This window comes from Podarcis erhardii (assembly GCF_964252035.2).
Source record: "Podarcis erhardii genome assembly, chromosome: 13".
Lineage (NCBI taxonomy): Eukaryota > Metazoa > Chordata > Lepidosauria > Squamata > Lacertidae > Podarcis > Podarcis erhardii.
The window spans coordinates 50,283,773-50,305,473 of record NC_138502.1 but is presented as its reverse complement, the minus strand read 5'-3'; the positions used below and the strand labels follow the sequence as shown (position 1 = coordinate 50,305,473).

Genomic DNA, 21,701 nt, shown 5'->3' with positions numbered 1-21,701 from the left:
TACAATCTGAGTACTATTGTGTTCTGATTTGTATGAAAGCAATCTATTTCTGAATTTTCTCAGAAAAATAATAATAATAGTGGAAGGATTTCCAGCACACATCGCTTTGTGTTGGACGGGGGAAGGCATTAGAAGAGCGGTATTATCTGACGTTTGACCATACCTCTTGGTCAGCGTTCGAAATTCACCCATGGCCATTGGCTCTCTGCGACACAGGAGTGCCCCCTTGCGAGCAAGTCAAGATTTCCAGTCATGTGGTTTGCGACCAAAATCTCCTTTCCCTGGGCAGGAGAGGGGGTGGGCAGCTTCTTGATGTGCTGAGTCAGAGGGAACATTTTTCATTGTTGTGCAATTTGCATAAGTAAGCAAACTCTGAAGAAGGGGTAGGGGGCACTGGGCAGAAAGGGAGATCTGGCTGATTTTCACCCCTCCCCTTAAATCTCACACTTTGCAGATAGAAACACATTGTGGCTTGCAAACAAATAGATTGCTTCTCTCTTGCAGGGTGGGGATTTTCACCCCTTTCCTTCAGTTTTTCTGTGAGACACGTTGAGGTTTGCAAACAAACACAAGCTGCAAGCTGTTAAATCAATTTATTGCTTGTGGGGCTTCTTCTCAAAAGTAAAATGGCTCTGGCAGTAAAGAAGTTCCACTTTTTTTGCTTTGCCTCTCATTTCTTCTCATAATAATATGTTTGCTGGCTTGCTTGGAAGAATAAAGGTTTGTCTCCGTTATTTGGATTTTGCTGTATCGTTTTTTCTAGGAATGGAGGTTGAGTCAGTGAGATGTGCTGGATGTGTGTGGTCTGTTTTTTCAACCCAATCTGCAGCACGAGACACAGCATCTTTCTAGACCTTCTTGGAGATGAGTTAGCAAAGTCTGCTGATGACACCAAATTGTTCAGGGTAGTTTTTAACTAAAAGAGGCTGTGAGGCACTCCAAAAGGCTCTCTTCTAACTGAGTGAATGAGCCGGACAAACGCCGGCTCCCTTGGCTTGAAATCCAGATGAGCGCTGTACCCCATAGTCGCCTTTTACTGGACTTAACCTTTACCTTAGTGGTTGGAGTATCTGTAGGACTAGGACCTGGGAGACTAGGGTTCAAATCCCCACTCAGCCATGAAGTTCATTGGGTGTTATTGTCCTATACATACCTAAATTTAAGTCCCATTGTGCTCTCTGTATGACGTGTTTTGCTATGGCTGGCTCAAACTCTCCAGATTGCAAAAAAAAAAAAAAAAAAAAAAAACCAACAACAACAACAAATAAGTTTTCTACGCAAAGTTGTTCACCAATTTATAAAGATACAGGTTTTGGCAAACTACCCCTCTAATTTGGGTACAAGAGGTTTTTAGTTTGGCTAGAATGAAACTGCAGTCACATCTCTTATAGACTGCTTTTCCACTTGATTGCTTCTGTATTTTAAAAGAGCTCCTGTTTTGTGCACAGCATTTATTCCATCTTCAGCTAGAACCTCCACCTTGTCTTCATTTGCTTTGTAATCTTGTTTTTAAAAACTGCGCCTAGACACATAGTTGTGGCGACCATAATTTAGGTTTGGCTCCTTGCTTTTATATCTCTGTTTCTAACGCTGCTCTTTGTGTTGGCCTTGGGACGGGGAGAGCAGGATGTCCTCATTGCCTGGCTCAGGGTACCAAGCAGTAGTAATCATATTGTGGCAGCGATGTAATGAGAGAAGCTTGCCAAGTCTAAACAATTTCAAGAATCCCCAGATGTAAATACTGTGCCGTCAAAGATAGTTCAACAGAAATTCCAAGCAAATCGTACTTTGGCACGTCTGGAACCCTAAAGAATATTTTTGCAAGGCAAAGAATTCACTGGGGCTGTTTCGCTAAAAGGCTTTTGATCCTATAGATAGGCAAAGTGAACCAACACCTTTGTTTGTATGCAGGCATCTTGGGTGTGGTTTTGGCTCTGAATTTAGGGGTGCAAAGTTAATGAACTTAATTAAGTCTCTGTGCTTTAATCAGCAGATTAATTGGCTAAAGTATTAGTTTGAGGGGAATGAGTGTTGGTGGGGCTGGGGTTTAAGGCCACACTTTATCCCTTGAGATTATTTTAGTCTTTCCCTCCTTACTTCAATGGGAAAGGAAAAAGGGAAATGTTAAAGACCATTGCAGAGTCTGCGAGGGTTGGATGAACTCGGATTTTTAACATCCTTCCGAATAGTGCAAACCTGTTGTGCTGCAGGCCTTGGTGAATAAATTCCTGCTCACCTGTCCCTGAACTTCAGCAGGACAATGCTATAGCACAGTTGCCTTCTTGTACCGAATGTTGTGGGCTAGGGACAGGTATTCAGGAAGGTATTCATATGGTATTCAGGAAGGTATTCATATACAAAGAAGGTATTCATCCATAAAGAAGGCTGATCGCCGAAGAATTGATGCTTTTGAATTATGGTGCTGGAGGAGACTCTTGAGAGTCCCATGGACTGCAAGAAGATCAAACGTATCCATTCTGAAGGAACTCAGCGCTGAGTGCTCACTGGAAGGTCAGATCGTGAAGCTGAGGCTCCAATACTTTGGCCACCTGATGAGAAGAGAAGACTCCCTGGAAAAGACCCTGATGTTGGGAAAGATGAAGGGCACAAGGAGAAGGGGACGACAGAGGACGAGATGGTTGGAAAGTGTTCTCGAAGCTACAAACATGAGTCTGACCAAACTGCAGGAGGCAGTGGAAGACAGGAGTGCCTGGCGTGCTCTGGTCCATGGGGTCACGAAGAGTCGGACACGACTAAACGACTAAACAACAACAACATTCATCTGGCACCAAATTTGAATGGTACAATGCAGGAAGGGAAGGCAGGTTGAGGCCACCAGTATATTGGTAAATTGTCTGAAACTGTTGAAATTGTCTGTGTTGGGGTTCAGATGGCAATGCCAGTTTCAGACAATTTGAGCTGGTGATACGTCATGCCAGCTCAAAAGGCCTACAGATGGCAAAGCTGCAGGCAGGCAGACGGAGTCTGAGAAGGTTCTGGCGCCTTCTCAGGCTCCTTCTGCCTGCCTGCTCCTTTGAGGAATTCCCCATACCTCCTGCTCACATGAGCTGGAGTGATATGGGGGCTCATTCAGCTGAGGTGCAGGAGGCTTCTCTTAAACAATTCTCCCCCCCCCCCGACATTTCCTCTGGAAGAAGTGCGCTCTGTTTTTGGCTCCTGGGGGAGGTGAGCTCGCTAAGTCATTGTCAGGCTGTCTTAGGTTGTCCTTTTTCTCTTTATTAGTTTGTGAAATTAAGACTTTTGCATACTTGGGGAGTTCCTGTCTGTGGTTGGCTATGCTGTGGGAAATTGATCAGGTTCAATATTAGAATAAGTGGGGACCTGTAACTAAACACTCATGGGTGTCTACAGACAATATGTCTGCAGAAACTATTAAGTCAGTCTTCCCCATGAAGACCAATGTAAGTCAACAGCATGAAAGGAGAAGAGAAGGAGCCAACTCTCGCTCTGTTTACAGAATCTTCCCTGCAGATTTACCTGGAGGCAACTCCTACACATGGTTGGCAAATGGCTATTTAAAAGTCTGGATTGGGCAACTTAAACAAGAGTTCTAGCAACTGCCTTTATAATCACTATATAGTAATCACTATGTTATAATCACTATACAGAGGTCAGTTTCAGACATTGAGAATTACAGTTGCTTTGTGCGTGTTTGCATGTCACCTTGCACAGTTACTGCTCAAGAAGAAAATGGCAGGATGGTTCTGTTGCACGCACAGGCTTAGGGTTACATATGTGTGCTACTCCCATGGTGCTAAGAAAGGTCTGCCACTTGTTTTCATGTCAACTCATCATACGCCTGCCTGATGGGTTTGTTACTGAAGCTACAGAAAATGTATGTTGGTCACAGTCGGAGGTCCTTGGCTTGTGCTGTTGACATAAGCCATGGTGGGTCTCCCCAGGCTTAGGTCCCTTGAGCAAACTCTGGGGCCTGTTTTGCCCACAACCTTTCTGCTTTATTGTGTACTCATTATTTCATTGTGGGTTCTCTGTTGCATCATATTGCGCATCATATTTAATCTGCAGGAACCATGAATGACGTGCAAATTAGATATCCAGAGCCTTTACATAGGCCACTGTGAGTGCTATTTAAAGGAGCAGCTTCTACTTGCTAAGTGCCTTCAATTGTAAAAAAAAAATCTGCAGCTATTGGTGATTTATGGCCGGCTTATTGTTTTCAAAACTTATTCACCCTTAGAAACTGCCTTGACTAATTTTTCATTCTGCTGCTTGGTCATGATTTCCATTTGAAGAGCTCAGTGCCTTTTTTTTTTAAAAAAGGAAAAGCACAACCCTGATTAATGGAATTGTCACCTTTCAATCTTGGGGTACAAAATTTGACGACAGTCCTGCGTTGTGGATTACTCAATAGTGATATATGAGCTCTTTCTTGGCAATATTCTGTCAGTGTGGTAACTGAGAACTGTTGCTGCAACCGGGTCCCACATTATTTCCCAACTATTATGCCTCCCCCGCCAAAACCTTTCCCCAGTTCTCATAGATGCCCTACATCCCCTCACCTTCGGCAATACAGTGGTGTCTTTTTGGCCATGTGTCTCCTTTTGAGTGTCAGGGACGCGGGTGGCGCTGTGGGTTAAACCACTGAGCCTAGGGCTTGCTGATCAGAAGGTCAGCGGTTCAAATTCCCGCAACGGGGTGAGCTCCTGTTCCTCTGTCCCAGCTCCTGCCAACCCAGCAGTTCAAAAGCACACCAGTGCAAGTAGATAAATGGGTACCGCTCTGGCAGGAAGGTAAACGGCGTTTCCATGCGCTGCTCTGGTTCGCCAGAAGCGGCTTAGTCATGCTGACTACATGACCCGGAAGCTGTCCTCGGACAAACGCCGGCTCCCTTGGCCAGTAAAGCGAGATGAGCGCTGCAACCCCACAGTTGTCCGTGACTGAACTTAACGGTCAGGGGTCCCTTTACCTTTACCTCCTATTGAGTGGTCCTGAAGGAGGCACATTAGGCAGTTTCAACTTGGAAACTGATTGTGTCTCTCCCACGCTGCTCTCCTCCTTGCCAGATTCATGCTAGGATCTGGAGAGCAAGACCTGGATGACGCCTCCTTTAGTAAATCTGCCTCTAGGACTAGCCACCGTCCCTTGGCTTTTTTGTCTGAAGGACAACCATATTTTTAGTCTTAATGCATTCATGCAGAAAAGCCCTTATCTTGTGTATGGGGGGGAACCCTCACTCCAGCATAGAGGTTGGAATTCTGTCATCTTTCCTATGGAAATGATCACAGTTTATTTTGGTGTCTGTCCGATTCAGGACACTTGGCTAGGAAAGGTCAGGAGGCAGATTCACGGGACAAACATCCCTGGTTTTTTTTTTACAGTGGCATAACTGTCACGGCTTTCTTCAAAGCATTCTGGGAATTGTAGTTGCTGATAATTCACTTTAATCCCCAGAACCTTTTCATTCTGCAGTGTAAATAGGCCCAGTTCATCTCTCTCTCTCTCTCTCTCTTTTGAAAGATAAGCAAAGTACCTTTTGGGGAATTTCCAAGAATTTCCATTGTGTTTTATCTTTTTTGAGACAATTTAAGTGTAGTAATGCTGAAGGACACGATGTGTTATCTTCAGTGCAACAGCACTAAATAAGGCCACACAACACAGATGCCAAATTAGGGGCGCGAGTCTCTTGCCGTGTTGTTTGAGAAGGATAGAAGTTGCAGACAGGAATAGTGCATATGAACGGTCATATTCATTTTCTCATATCCAAGGCGAAATGATGGTAGGCAGGTACCTGGCTTAGATTTTTAGGAATACCCAAGGCCAGATTTGGAGATGAAACTAAATAAAGCGATCTGTATGAAAGCAGCCACAGCTGGCATTGGGAACCTTAAATATGGGCAAGGGCCACCATAGCTAGGGTGCGGAAAGTTGCAGGTTCAATCCCAGGTGGCCTTTCCAGGCAGGCCTGGGAGAGACGCATGCCTGAAACCCTGGAGAACCACTACCTGCCTTAGCAGACAGTACTGAGCTGGGTGGACCAATGGCCTGACTCTGTGAGGCGGCTTCCTGTCTTGCTAATTTCCTGACACTTCTTCTGAGAAGGTTGCCCTATGACAACAAGCTCTTTGCAATTGCACAGTGTTGGCATAGCATCGTGTTCTATTGGAATGTACTAGCATTATCTTTTAGTGTGCATTTTTATTTCTTTATTATGTCTATCTCCCGGCTTTTCCTTGGAGGAGCTCAGTATGATCTCATAGGTTAGTCATTTCCATTTCTTTTCAAGAAATGGAAGAGGCCGGAGCTGCAAGAGGTTGGGCAGAAAGGGAGCATGGGCGGACGCGTCTTGACTTTCCCGTGGTCATTGCAAACCGGCGGATAGAGCCAAGGCCTCGCCTTGTGACCGAATGGTGGACTTGGACCAGGAAGCGTGTGATAGAACAATGAAATGGGTTACTGAAGGAATAGACTAGGTTCTGTTTGAACTTGGGTTAATCGTTGCCTGATTTCTGTAATTTTAGAATGCTGTATGAGGCGTTAATGTTCATTTCCCCAGGCATATTCCCCTCTGGAAGCTGAAGCGTTCATCCACCAGATCTGTAGCCTCTGCCAGAGAAAGTGGTCTCTGACTGACGATGTCAGTGACCTCCAGCTCCTGTCCTTAGATCTGACTTGGAACCAAGTGGCACTGATGGATCAGGGAGGGTCTTGCTGATGGCACTACCTTGGGTCAAGCAACCCTGAACCTTGCAGGCCCCAGTTCAGTTGTGTCTTCAAATAGAAGTTTGGAGAGTAGATGGTTGTCACATGGCACAGCTGCTTCCCAAGGATTCCTCCTGCCAGATCCTAGCCGAAGGGACCAGTTGTTCTGAGCACTTTTGCACCAGAGGACCCTGTCCAACTGTGATCCTGCACAGCTCACCTTGGAAGAAGAAAAGAATTGGCGGCAGCAGTCTGTCCTGTGCATGCATGGTAGAAAGGCCTGGCATGATGCACTTTAAGTCATGTGCTCTCCTGCCTCTTCCTGACATTTTACTACCACTTATTTTGATCTCTCCCATGTTTTTCAAATGTATTTATTTATTTATTTTTCAGTTGCCTGCATAAGGTCGTGTATGGAAAGTGAGTGTAACTTGTGGGCTTAATGCAGGCACAGGCAAACTTGGCCCTCCAGATGTTTTGGGACTACAACTCCCATGATGCCTAGCTAGCAGGGCCAGTGGTCAGGGATGATGGGAATTGTAGTCTCAAACACATCTGGAGGGCCGAGTTTGCCTATGCCTGGTCGACACTGACTGGCAGAGGTTCTCCGGGGTTTCAGTCAGGCCCCTCCTGCCAGTCCTGCCTGGGGCTTTAGCCTTTGCCCTTCTGCACGCAGAAAGCAGATAGCCGACCACTGAGCTGCAGGCCTTGAAGCCATGGCTATTTTCTGCAGCCCCGTTGCCTAAGATCCCTTGACTGGAGATGTGAAAGAATTCTGCTGGCACATTCTGAATGCAAATCCTGTGCTGTGCCACTGAGTTATGGCTCTTGTCTCCTTTGACTGTTCCTTGCTTGAGTTTGTGAGGAGATGGGTGCTTAGGAACAGGCTGTGCTGGAGGAGAGATCCCCTGAAAATGGTAGTTCTCTCAGTTATTTGTTGTCAGAGGCTACAGGCCTCTTGTCTAGACCTTGAGATGAAGGCATTGGCTCCCCTTTTTAACTGTGTCAGCTTAACCAGAAGAATGGGTTGCAAGTACAGTATTTCAGAGGCACATGCTGCCTTCTGGAACATTTTCTTCTGAAACTGTACATTCAGGTGGCCTATGAAAGGGCGTTATTCACATATTCTTATTGTTTTACTGAGAATACACATATGTGATGCAGTGGAGCTGGCACTGAAGATGGAATTTCATCTCTTCCTCGAATGTTTTGGCACTCTTACCATTGCATGAACGGGGATACTTTCAGAAGTAGTCCTCATTGCATGTACAGTGGTACCTCGGGTTACATACGCTTCAGGTTACAGACTCTGCTAACCCAGAAATATGCTTCAGGTTAAGAACTTTGCTTCAGGATGAGAACAGAAATCGTGCTCCGGTGGCGCAGCAGGAGGCCCCATTAGCTAAAGTGGTGCTTCAGGTTAAGAACAGTTTCAGGATAAGTACAGACCTCCGGAACGAATTAAGTACTTAACCCAAGGTACCACTTTAATGTGTAGTTGCTCACTGATATTTTTAAGGGTGGGAAGGGGCCTGTCCCCTCCTTTTTTTACTAGGCAATCAACCCTATGCATGCTTGCTTCTGTCCCCACTGCATTTAGTGGAGCTTATGCCAAGGTTAGGACGCGGGTGGCGCTGTGATCTAAACCACTGAGCCTCTGGGCTTGCCGATCAAAAGGTTGGCTGTTCAAATCCCCACAACGGGGTGAGCTCCTGTTGCTCGGTCCCAGCTCCTGCCAACCTAGCAGTTCAAAAGCATGCCAAAAAGTGCAAGGAGATAAATAGGTACCGCTCCGGCGAGAAAGCAAACAGCGTTTCCGTGCGCTGCTCTGGTTTCGCCAGAAGTGGCTTAGTCATGCTATCCACATGACCCGGAAGCTGTACACCGGCTCCCTCAGCCAGTAAAGCAAGATGAGCTTTACTGCAACCCCAGAGTCATTCGCGACTGGACTTAACTGTCAGGGGTCCTTTACCTTTACCTCCTTTTTATGCCAAGGTTAGGATGTGTAGGATTGCAGGCAAAATCTGCTTATTATTATAAGACATGTAGGAATAATTGCATTCATAAGCCTTTTTCTGCCTGACTTTATAGAAGTTTCCTTCCTAGCAGAATTGTGAAAAGCAGTTGACCAAGAAGTGTACTCATAAATGGAGCTCTTTCGAGGTGATTGTCAGCTAAACAGAGTAGCTGTGTGTTTAGTTATTGAATCCAGGCAGCCATCAGACTAGGTGATGTGCAGTATACCGCACATAAGCCTGCGTTTACTGTGAACGATATCAGTGCAGAAGCTTTGCTGCCTATTGCTTCTAAGCGGATTACACCATTGCACACTGCAGATCATAGGGATTTGTAGGCAAAGACCACCTCTACCTACAGTGGTAGGACTCAGTAATTTAAAAATAAAATAGATTTCTACCTTTCGAATGTTTTGTAGGTTTATAAGTAGCCGTTTGTCAGATCTCTTGTGGCAAGTCAGAAGACTCTCCAAGTGATTAGGCAGGGAAACCTTGTTGTAGTTTGGGGGGTGTTCTTTTGTATGCAGAATTTGTTGTGCTCTGCGTGACTTACAGAAGTATGTGGGTGTTTGGGCAAGTCAGGTATGCTAGTAAAATTTTATGTGGGCTAGCAGCTGTTATGAGCTTTATTCCAGTCCTTCTGTTATGCAATAAAATAACATTGAATGGCATGAACCTGACTGCTAGGCTCCCAATATTATTTCCATACTGTGATTGGCAGAAGGGCACAGGCTTTTCTCTTCCCCTCTCTGTCCCTCCATCTCCAAGTTGTTTGCCATATTAACAATTTGTCAACACCTCCAGCACAGTTTTCTCACCATCTTGTTTTTACACTGCAGGTGCCGCAAAGCAGTAGATCTAATTTTGAAGATATTCTGAAGGCACAAATGGCTTTAGCTGGCTGCCCAGACTCCTTTTTGCACCATCCTTACCGAATAGTAAGTTATAACTTAAATATATTTTAAATGCATGGAATCCAGCTGTAGTGGTGGAGTAAAGTCTGTTTCCTGAGCTGAGTAGCTCACTAGTTAGCCTTAATTACGTCAGTGGCCTGGATCAGATTTAAAGGGAATCCAGGCTTTCCTGCTATCTCAGCGATTCATTGTGAGCCTTGGGCTCATGTGCTCTTACTCTCAGCCTCATCTGCATGCCAGAGGAGATCGGAAGATTTCCCTCCCAATTTTTAACAGACTGCAAACCAGGATCCAAAACCAGCTGCCAAACTAGAGCTTAAACAAACCATACTTCTCTGCGTTTGGACCTTGACACGAAACTGCAATTTGTTTAAAATGGGGAGCGAGATCCTCCAAACTCATCCTCCAGGCATTCAGAGGAGGAGGAGAGGAGGTAGCATTGGAACCCGAGGCATGCACTGACTCATGTACAGATTGGGAAACCATAGTTTCGCACTATGGTAGATCCACAACTTATGTAGGATTTATTTACGTGATTGCAGCTTGGCATGGGTGGTGGGCGAATAAATAAACAGATGGAGAGCCGGGGAATGGGACAATCAGAAGGGGCTGTCCAAGGTCTCAAGAGGGGCATGGCGGAGGGCTCTTTCTGGTGCCGAGTTTTCTTCACACTGAAAGTTTTTAAGCCCTCCATCTTGCTTACCGGGTTCTGGTAAGGTTACACAAGGCCTCTGGAAGGCTGTGGATTTACTATTTGTCAACTAATATTTTTACTGGGGAAAGTGTAGCACGTTTCAGACCTGCACAAGTTGTGACCCGTTGAGCTGTGCATTGTGGGTCTGCTAGGCAGCAGAAGAATCTTTGGTTTCCCAGGTGGGCCACCATGCATGGCAGGAGGACTGGGCCTGGCTTTGTGCTAACTTTAGCTGCTTTTTGTGCCATGATGGCTAACCTGTACTACTAGGCCAGTAAGTATTCAAAGACTGCTTTGGAAAATGAGTGGTTGGTCTTGGTGTTTTAAAAGCAAGCAGCTATTCCAAATCAGTTGTCCATAGGATGACTCAGAAAGCGAGGGTGACTGAAGCCCTCAAAATTTACTTTGAAGGTCCTTCTCAAGGTGCTTTATTATGACATATTACGGTTTAGGCTATTTTCAGGGGAAATAATCACAGCTCTGTAAATAGTGAACCAATTTTGGCACACCCAGATCAAAGGCAAAGAGCAGTGCTACTAAAAGGGGTGTTCCTGCAACAGCAATATGGGTTGGTGGCTCCTGCTAGTTGTATCAAAACCAACGAAGGACTACCATGTAGGAGAGGCTACCTCAATCTTCACGGAAGCCATGAGGAGGCTGGCGCAAGACCATGCTGGGGAGGGAATTGAAAAAAGGTTATGGAGAAATGATGGTAATCTCAACCAGATACAAATGTTATGCTTCTGCTGGTGCTCTTGCTAACCATGAAAGCAACTGAAACATAGCCTGTAAAGCAGTGATGAGGAACGTGCAGGCCTGTTTAGGCCCAGCCTATGAGGCGGCTGACTGCCAACCACACCTGATGTAATAATATGTGATTTGCAGTTTGTGGTAGCCAGGGACATGGCTGCAAAGGAACAAGCAGGGGCTTAAAAGTTGCCAGTTGTTTCTGTACAAGCAGGGCTTCCCATCAGTGCTGGTAAGCAGGGGTCAGGAACTCCTTAGTCCTGCTTTCTGTTTTGAAGGATGGATAAAACTCAAACCATTTCCTCAAAATGGACTTTGAGGAGTTCATTTTGTAACCTTGTAAACAAAATGGAAGGTGCGCTCCCGGTGCCTGCCAGCTGATTGGCACTGAAAGCGCATCTTCAGACAAGATTGCTCTAACCACTAGTCAGCTGATCAGTAGTTATAGCAACTTCCTTTAGACTTGGGACAAGTATTAGGCATCCTTCAATTTACAGCACTCGTGTCACCTTTCAGGGGTGAGATGAATGTTACTCAGATGCTGAGAGATCTGAGTTGCCCTATATGTGGTATCTTAGGTACTAAAACACTAACCATGCAAGGCTACGTGTGTTTACCAAAGACAAGAAGGATCTGTCCATCACATCTGCCCATCAAAAAGTGCTTTTGAGTTCTGTGTTGCACATGCTAATTAATCCCCAGGCTACAACTGGAACATATAAATGCTGTTTTCTTGAACATACTTCCGCCTGGAAAGAGAAGTCTTTCTTACCAGTAATCTGGACAAGGTTGGTTGGTTGGTTGGCATCCGTCTGCCTTGGGAGACAATGGAAGAGTGCTCCCAACCCCCCTGTAAATCATGCCACACTCTGCAAGTGAAGTTCCATGGCAGAGTCATAAACAAACACAATCAGACCTCTGAACACTTCTGAATTTGTTGAACCTTCTGTTTTCTCAGGATCACAATACAGTCGTACCTTGGATCCCGAATGCCCTGGAACTCAGACGTTTTGGTTCCTGAATGCTGCAAACCCGGAAATGATTGTTCCAGTTTGCAGACGTTCTTTTGGAACCTGAACGTCCGACGAGCTTCCTGCAGCCAATCAGAAGCCGTGATTTGGTTTTCGAACGTTTTAGAAGTTGAACAGACTTCTGGAATGGATTCTGTTCATCTTCCATGTCCACTCCTATTTCTTTAATTCTGACCTTGTCCCACATGAGCAGCATGGAGAAAATGGTTTTACTGGTGGGGTTCTACTGTATCCCTCTTATGTGATGTCAGAAACATCATCACATTCGCAATATGCCAGGAACAGTGTGCAAAGCAAGAGTCTGTGTGCTCATTTGCATAACGGTGAGTACAACTTGGGCACCATTGCTAATAATCAGGCAAGATGTTCTCTGTTCAGAAGTGTTGCTGCAGCAGTCCTACAGTATGATAAAGAAAGGTTGCAAGTGAGGAAGGTTCTCTAGAATCTACACAGTAAAAGTAATCATTGTCATCATCATGTGATTTGAATGCCACCTTTCCATAGTTCAAAGCATGCGCAAGGCGGCTTGCAATATGAGATGATTTACATAATTGCAAACATAAGAAAAGTAGTTGTAAACAATAAATAAAGCACATCAAAAAAGTGCATGACCAAATCACACAATTTCCACATACAGTGGTGCCCCACAAGATGAATGCCTCGCAAGACGAAAAACTCGCTAGATGAAAGAGTTTTCCGTTTTTTGAGTCGTTCCGCAAGACGAATTTCCCTATGGGCTTGCTTCGCAAGACGAAACGTCTTGCGAGTTCTTGCGAGTGTTTCCTTTTTCTTAAAGCCGCTAAGCCGTTAATAGCCGCTAAGCCGCTAATAGCCATGGTTCGCAAGACGAAAAAACCGCAAGACGAAGAGACTCGCGGAACGGATTAATTTCGTCTTGCGAGGCACCACTGTAATTCATAATAAGATTTAAAAACAGCAACAAAAAGAGGCTGTTGTAGCTGGAGTCAGCCCAGCCCCCCCCCCCGGTCAGGTCAGGTGAAAAAATACCTTTACAGCAGGGAGCAGGTGTTTCAGGACTCCCAGGCAAGATGGTCGCTGGACTCAGCTTTTGTAGCTGGAGTCTCTTTGCCCACTCACATTAGAGGATAAATGGCTCAGTCATACCTGCTCAGAGGTAGTAATGAGGTGAGAGAAGATGTTCAGCCCTTTTCTAGCAATCATTTGGTATAAAAGACATCACAAAGTGAACAGTTGCTGCAGTTATTATGGCGAACCACTAAAACAAATGTCACTTTAGTCAGATTATTTTCTTGTTAGGACCAACGTTGCAAGAAATCCTGTCCTGTGTGCACTTACTTGTAAATAAGTCACATTAAACCTGCTGTCCTAACCATTTAAGGCTGCAGAAGCTATACTAATAACAGGCACTGCTTATAGGGACTGGTGGTGGATTCCTGCCACAATAGCTGCACATTGCACAGAGTGAGTCCCACTGGTTTGCATGAGGAATGCTCCCTGGGAAGTGTTTACAGGACTCCAGCCTCAATTCATTACTCTTGAAAAGTGCCACACAGGCCTTCTAACAAGGGATCCCAGGTACTTTTAGAATCATGGGAAAATATTAATATCCCACTCCCCACTTAATGCAGTTCTACACCTTTTTTCTAAAATGTGGAATACTAAGCCGACGAGGAGCTGGAGAGCAGGATCTGAAATGTCCATTTGGCCGCTGTGTGGCCTTGCCCTGTTCACCATCCCTTAGGCCAGGCATAGGCAACCTCGGCCCTCCAGATGTTTTGGGACTACAACTCCCATCATCCATAGCTAACAGGACCAGTGGTCAGGGATGATGGGAATTGTAGTCTCATAACATCTGGAGGGCCGAGGTTGCCTATGCTTACCTTAGGCTAACCTCTCTCACGGGCCTGTTGTGAGGAGAACACGGGGAAAATGAGAACCAGGAGTGCTACCTTGAGTTCTTTTGAGGAGAAAAGAGAGAGATAAATGCCATACTGATGGACGTACGATCTTTATAATTGTTTTCCTCCAGCCTGCCTGCCCTGATTTTGAATAGGGAGAGGGTTGGGGGGGGCAGGTTTGAAGCCACGGGGTGGAGGGGAACCTGAAAATGAAGCAAAAAAATAATGTACACAATCAGACCCTGCACATGCAAGTTCTGACTTGGAATCATTCCCTGCGCTATCCTACATTTTGTAATAGTATTTTAAATTTCCAAAGTGTGTTTGTCCTCACAACAACCACCCTGTAAAGTAGATCACAGTTGCAATTTTAGCAAAGCAATGAAAAGGGTAGCAGTTGTGAGTTCAGGCCGAAGCGTATGTAGGAGACAAGCAGAGGAAGTGTGGCTTTGAGATTTTTGAGAAAGTTTAATTTCTTTCCTTGCAGTTCTTCTCAGGAGGTCTGCATCTTGCTTGCCCTAGGAAATTAGCAACCATTCTTGATCCTCCTTCCTCTCAGTGGGACTTGGGCTCTGGTTCCTAACCAGTGCTTTTCTTCTGGAAAATCATATTCTTGAGTACTCCCAGAAAAAAACCAACACTGTCCCTAACATAGATTTCCCTTCTGAGATTGGTGGATCTTTTTTCCTCCTCTGCACCTTTTGTTTGTCATACAAAACTTGTAAAAGTTTTGATTGTCTTGCATTTAGGTGAGGGATTTAGGGCCAAACCTGGCCTAAAATGAGAAATATGCTCCTGCGGGGTTAGGAGCACCTTTGTGTGGTACAAGAGATTCTTTAACCTTTTCCTGCCTCCACTGTCCGAGACGGATTCTCCTCCACCCCCCATGCTTGGTACATGTAAAGGAACAAAGCATTGTGAATGGCGGGGGGGGGGGGTTAAGCCCAAAGGGGTTAAAGCCTGCTTTGCTGCAGTCCTAATCTAGCTCAGAAGCACACTAGCTATTTATTCGTTTTTAAAAAGCACAAAAACTCAGCTATGCAAGGGCAAACTATATGACAAGTATTGCATTTAGTTTGGCCCTCCAGTTAGGAGCTAGAAGTTGTGTTTAGGAGGTTGATCCTGGTTCTAAGTTCCTTGCTACGTTCTGTGTGCCGTTTATGTACCTCCTCATAAAAGCTGTGCTTGCTGATCCAGGAACTTTCCTTTAATCCATTTGCTGTTCAAACTCATTCCCTTGGAAACTATCTCTAATCTTGTGGGGATTAAACGAAAAACAAAAACCACCGCCACCCTCTCCTCTTTGCCGTGTTCAGGAGGTCTTTCCAAAACTCTGTCTCTTTGGTTTAGAAAATAATGCAGCAGTGAGAATTGGCAGCACTTCGCTCGTGTTCCTGGAAGTTCAGATTGGAGTTCCAGAATTTCTCAGAAAACAGGGATGACTTACGGCGTGTGCATTCCTATTCTTATGCAATTGGGAGTCACAGCAGTAATCGAGCACAGTCACTTGAACTCTTTATTCAATTAAGGAGGAAATGAACGTTATAACATAGTGATTTAATCAGTGACTCTTATTCCAGTATAGGGATTCATCATGAAGTTACTAAAAGAAGCTTGAGGGGAAGTTCAGAGTTCAGTTCCTCTGCTCCTCCCTCGCTCTCCATCCCACCCCTCCGCTCACGTAAGCACCAGAAGTAAAGGCATTAAATTATCTCTTGTTTCCTGCAAGCTGGAACAAACATATTCAGTCTTTCCAAACCTAGGGCACCCTTTTAACCTAAGCCTGCGTTTGCGGACCCAGTACTGCTGTTGTGACGCACCTTGGATCAGGCCACAGCCCATCAGCTGAAGACCAGGGAGCTAGAAGATACGCCTTGATGTCAATAACACATAATTTTGTGGAAGAGGGAGGCGAAAGTGAAAGAGAGAGACTTCAGCTTCTAATTCAAGTGCAGTCTCTGTGTAGACATGAACCCAGAATACCAGTTGCCATATTTCAAAAAGTGACAATGGGGTTTGTGTGGGGTTTTTTTTTGGGGGGGGGAGTCGCTGAACTTTTTTTTTTGCAAAATCTCAAAAAAATGAAGTTTTTGAGCTTTTATTTGCATTAGCCATAGCAATAAAATAAAATGTACTGAAGATAGGGGTAAAAACTTAACTATGCAAAATACATTCTGGAGGTTTACATCAATCCTCAAATAATAAATCTTATTTTAAGTGTCCCTGCTAAAATCTTTGCAGTCACCTGATTATCTTGTTCTGCTAGAAGAAGGACACAGTGGCATTGGTTGAGCAACCCGGCATGGACAGTAGTAGAGAGGTAATAACCTCACGCCTTAAATCTTTATAAAGAGGGCACATGAGCTCCTGATTCAATCCTGCCATCTCCACATGGACATAACATTTTCCAGCTGAATTTTTTTGAAATCAACCCTCACGTACAGCTGAAGGCAGTATATTTAATCTTGCGTAAGTGAAAGCGTGTCTGTATTTTGGAATTGTTAAATTTTGCAAATAGGGTGCCAATGTATCAAAATGACTAGGCAGAAAATAATCATACCATGGACAAAATTTCCATATCGTCTCCAAATTATTTTGTCGCTCGATATCATATAGGCGCTGTCAAATTAAATTAAGTTTTTGAGCTATTTTTAAGGAAACTCGCCAAAATACAAACTTCTGACATGGGTTGTCATACAACCTGAACATCTCAGCAATTTCTGCCCGGACACTGTATCAGACTGCCATATTCCGGCTACATCTAGGAAATTCCGGATGTGTGACAGCCCTAGGCAAGACCTGCTGTTGGGAACCTTTCCTGATATGAGATTTCCTCCAGCCCTCAATCATTTTAGTGGTTCTGTTTTTCACCTTTTTTTGGCTCTCCAGTATCCTTTTTGAGGTGTGGCAACCAGAACCTCCACCCCATGGTCCTAATTTGGTGTGGTGTAGTCTCAGTGTGGCCCATGAGGCAGTTTCCCTGAAACCCACTTGCCCCCATACCGAATGCCATATGGGGAGGTGCTGCTGTGGCCAGGGCCCCCTCAAGAACCTGGGGTCAGCTGTGCTGCTGAGTTCTCCATGGGGAGAACAAGCGGAGTTCAACTCAGCTGATAGCAGTGTTGATGGATGGTTTCTCGACCTGGCAGAGCTGCTAGGGAGCATGGAAATGGGTGCCCAACTATGTTGTCCCCCCCCCATTTTTTTTATTGGTTTCCCAAAATTTTAAACAAACAAACAAACAAACAAACAAACAAACAAACAAACAAACATCTTAACTGTACTTGATCCAATCTTAGTAACATTGTTAATTGACTTCCTCAAATCCCCCTGGCTGCATTTCAGTGTATACCATTGTAACAGTTTTCCAAAACCTATTTTCTCATAAAATTAACTTAATCACTTAACCTCTTACTTTGTTTTCATTTTGACTTTAAACATATTATTCTCTAAAAGCACATAATTAAGTCCTAAGCCTATCTGGAATTTGCAAGCTTTTCCAATTAAACTATCTTAGCATATTTAACTAAATAGTATTCGAATTTCATCCATTCTTCCTGGTATTCCTCCTCCTCCTCCTGGTCGCGGACTCCAACCATGGTTTTTTGGGTTTTCTCTGTCAACCTCTTTCCTTGCAAAGATGACTATGGACACAAAAGTCAATTACAGATGACTTATGTAGTCAATATGATGGATGGCAGCCACAGTCCTATTGGTTTTCTATCTGTTTTTATTCGTTGAGTTTGTACGGCCCATGAATCTCGAGTTACTGTGGGGCGAGTCAGGGAGGCTGCCTGGCCTTAGCTTCTTTGGAGCTGAGCTGCATTGTCAGCTAGGCTTCTCTTTGTGTCCCTTTAAGGCAGAAATCTTACAGATCAGTGTGCACACCTAAAGTGACAATTTGGCTTTGTGCTTGGTACTAAACTACCACACGGTTTGGGCACAGAAATGTGTGTGCTTGTATGTTAATATTATTATTAAAATTGTTATTATTCATAATATATGTAATACATGTTTAATTAAAACACAACCAATTATATGCATATATGCTTTTAAAACAACAGCAGCAAATTTATAAAATCAATTCAAATCCAGTACAGGGGTGCCTCGCAAGACGGAAATAATCCGTTCCGCGAGTCTCTTTGTCTAGCGGTTTTTTCATCTTGCGAAGCAACCCTATTAGCGGCTTAGCGGATTAGCGCTATTAGCGGCTATTAGCGGCTAAGCGGCATAGCGGCTATTAGTGGCTTAGCGACTTAGAAAAAGGGGGGAAAGTCGGAATAACTCGCAAGACGTTTTCATCTTGCGAAGCAAGCCCATAGGGAAATTCGTCTTGCAAAGCACCTCCAAAACGGAAAACCCTTTCGTCTAGCGGGTTTTTCGTCTTGCGAGGCATTCGTCTTGCGGGGCACCACTGTACAGATACCAACCGGGAATTGGAGCTTGTTGAAAGAAGAATTTGTTTATCGGGTGCTGAAAAGAAAATGGAGAAGGCACCTTTCTGATATATAAAGGGAAGGAGCTTTATGTTTGACACTTATAGGTATCCTGGTCCCAAGCTGCACAGATATAAACACCTTGAACTTTGCTTGGTAGTTAACTGCCAAGCAGTGCATTTGCCCCTCAATGACATGATATGGTGGTGGAATTCCACCCCAGTGAGCAGTTGAACCACCGCATTTTGCACCAGCGGCAGCCCCACATAGAGCACATTGCAATAACTAGCCTGGAGGTTGCCCGTACATGGGTGACAGTGCTCAGGCTATCGTGATCCAGAAACGGCCATCACTGCCTTGCCAACTGAAGCTGGTAAAAGGCTCTCGGAGCCAAGGAGGTCGCCTGGGCCTCTAGCAGGCGTCATGGATCCAAGGGCACCCCCAGACTGCACAGGGAGTATAGCTCCATCCAAAACAGGCAGTTGACCAATTATCCTGACTCAAGAACCGCCCGCCCACGATGCCTGTGTCGTGCCATTATTCAGAGTCCGTTTAGTGGCACTTGTCCATCCTACCGCTGAGTCCAGGCAGCAGTCCAGGGCTTGCACGGCCTCTCCTGATTCAGATGCTACTGAGAAATAGAGCTGGGTATTGCACCAACGACAAATGCATCAACTTTTATATGTAAACCGTCATACTCAGTGTTTGTCCCATGGATATCTGCTTCTGTTCCTCAAGTTTTGTGCAGTCCAGTCCAGTCCAGTGGTACCTCGGGTTACAGACACTTCAGGTTACAGACGCTTCGGGTTACAGACTCCACTAACCCAGAAATAGTACCTCGGGTTAAGAACTTTGCTTCAGGATGAGAACAGAAATCACACGGCATTGGCAGCGGGAGGCCCCATTAGCTAAAGTGGTACCTCAGGATAAGAACAGTTTCAGGTTAAGAACAGACCTCCAGAACAAATTAAGTTTTTAACCCGAAGTACCACTGTAACAAGGGACGTGGGTGGCGCTGTGGGTTAAACCACAGAACCTAGGACTTGCCGGTCAGCGGTTCGAATCCCCGCGACGGGGTGAGCTCCCGTTGCTCGGTCCCTGCTCCTGCCAACCCAGCAGTTCGAAAGCACGTCAAAGTGAAAGTAGATAAATAGGTACCGCTCCGGCAGGAAGGTAAACGGCGTTTCCATGCGCTGCTCTGGTTCGCCAGAAGCGGCTTAGTCTTGCTGGCCACATCACCCGGAAGCTGTACGCCGGCTCCCTCGGCCAATAAAGCAAGATGAGCGCCGCAACCCCAGAGTCATCTGCGACTGGACCTAATGGTCAGGGGTCCCTTTACCTTTTTACCACTGTAACAGCAGTCCCAGCAGTCTCCAGCTTTTGTTTCAGATCACTTGGAAGTATTTGTAAATTGCTGGCCTACTGAAATTCGAACGGGCAGAGAACAAGCTGACCCTGTTCCTGTCACGAGGGCCTCACTTTCCCAAATGGTTTACCCTGGGAATATTTTCATGGAGGGTCATTTGGGTACTGCAAGCTTACTTAACGTACTTGATACATCCCTCATTTGATATTGTTATTGGTGATATATATTTATTAAGTAAATATATAAGTGGTAGTGATCTCTCACAATTTTCTTCATTTTTCTTCTTGAGGCGTTGAATTTGATAGCTGCCACAGTGCAGCATTGCTCCATCTATAGATAACGTCAAATGGCATAACAAATGCTTTAACTAGCCTTTGTCAGGAACGTTGGGGAGGGTTGAAATCGATTAGCTTTCCCTCGTTTCGTGTGCGCAGGGGCACGTTAGTAACAGCACACAAGGAAACGTCTCTCCCCAAAACCACACTGGTAATTGTGGGAGCCTCGTGAAATTGGAGGAAAGTTAATGCAGCAGTTTCCTGAAGTATTAAAAGAGCCATTGTAGTTGCTTCTGCAGAAGTGCTGGAATGTATTTCTTTCCAGAGCATTGCAGTAATTTCCTTTTGTTTCAAGTGTGTCAATAGCCCAAATTGAGGGGGGGAGGGAGCAAAAGAACAAAATGAGCTGTTGCAGAGGAGTAGAAAATGAAGTACTCCCTGCGAATTTTGGAGGCAACTGGCAGTGTGAAGGGGTCGCCTGCCAAGAGGAGAATAGTGCCAGTTCATGATAACTGCTGTTCCTTGTTGGTGTCTGTTCTCTCAGTCTTTCCCCTCTATATATGTAGCTTGCATTTAATTTGGTTCTTATTTTAGATGGATAGCTTTGATTAGTTTTGGATTCAGAAGACAACAGAAAATTACTGTAAAAGTACTTATTCAGTGTGTGCAATGTCTGCTTAGATCTTCTATCCATATTTATTTGCTCTCCTTCAAGGAGCTTTTTCTTTGAATTTGAAAAATACCCCTTTCCTGAAGATTACCACTTTGTGGCAGTGCAAGTCATAAAGACTGCTGGGAGGGCTGTGGAGATTTGCCTGTACTTTCCTTCTCTCCCTCCCTTTCTCACATTCTCCCCTTCTTTTTGCCTAATTATGGGGCCTGGTAGTCTTTTGCTTCTGCACTAGTCTTTTTTCCTAGCCAGCATGGCTTTTGCCAGTCCACAGAAGCTGCAGACATTGCAGTTTGGAGCAAACAAGGGTTTGCAGGCACTGGTGTAGAAGTAATGCATAGTCTCACGGTCAACTGAAAAATGAAACCATGTGTGCAAAGAATTTGCACCCAAAAGCTGAAGGGAAGATGTAGGTCTACAAGCCTCTTCCTCTCTATAACCATGGTTTAGCGATCAGGCAGTGTTGTTGTAGAATCATAAGAGCTGGAGGCTGCATCTATCCCAGTCCCCTTGCAATACAGGAGAGACATTGCTACAGCATTCTTCATAAGTGACCTTCCAATTGTTGCTTTAAAGTTCCTCAGGAAAGACAGCCCACCTCCCCAAGAACACTGTTTCACTGTCTAGATGTTTGCAGGGTCAATAACCTCTTCCTAATGTCTAGTTTAGGGACACGGGTGGCACTGTGGTCTAAACCACTGTGCTGGTCCCGGGGGAAAGGTTACCGTTGGCGTAGTCAAAGTCCGGTCCTGGGTCACTAGCCTGGAAACGGTCCACAAGGAGCGGGGCGAGGTCCAAAGCAGGAAGCCGGGTGGGGACAGGAGCACTGGAGAGTCAGGTCTGGGTCCGGGCAGGAACAGGTACTCAACAACGACGTTGCTCCCACAACCTGGGACCGGGCCGACTAGCCTTTATCTGTTCTGAGGCCAGGGGCGGTCCCGGCCCCCAGGAGACCCGCCTCTCTTGGCCTTAAGGCGAGCACTCCTCCTGGG

The 21,701-nt window shown here is 45.2% G+C and overlaps 1 protein-coding gene across 3 annotated transcripts in view; it reads left to right on the top strand.

Moving 5' to 3' along the window:
- The window catches only part of GRB10 (growth factor receptor bound protein 10), a 95,333-nt gene that overhangs the window by 15,177 nt on the left and 58,455 nt on the right, over positions 1 to 21,701 (top strand). For all 3 annotated transcript variants that reach the window (XM_081836312.1, XM_081836314.1, XM_081836313.1), the window contains one exon: positions 9,536 to 9,634. In XM_081836312.1, the coding sequence (XP_081692438.1) occupies positions 9,584 to 9,634 (51 nt within the window). In that variant the 5' untranslated portion in view covers positions 9,536 to 9,583. Of the gene's footprint in view, positions 1 to 9,535; positions 9,635 to 21,701 lie in introns of those variants that run through there.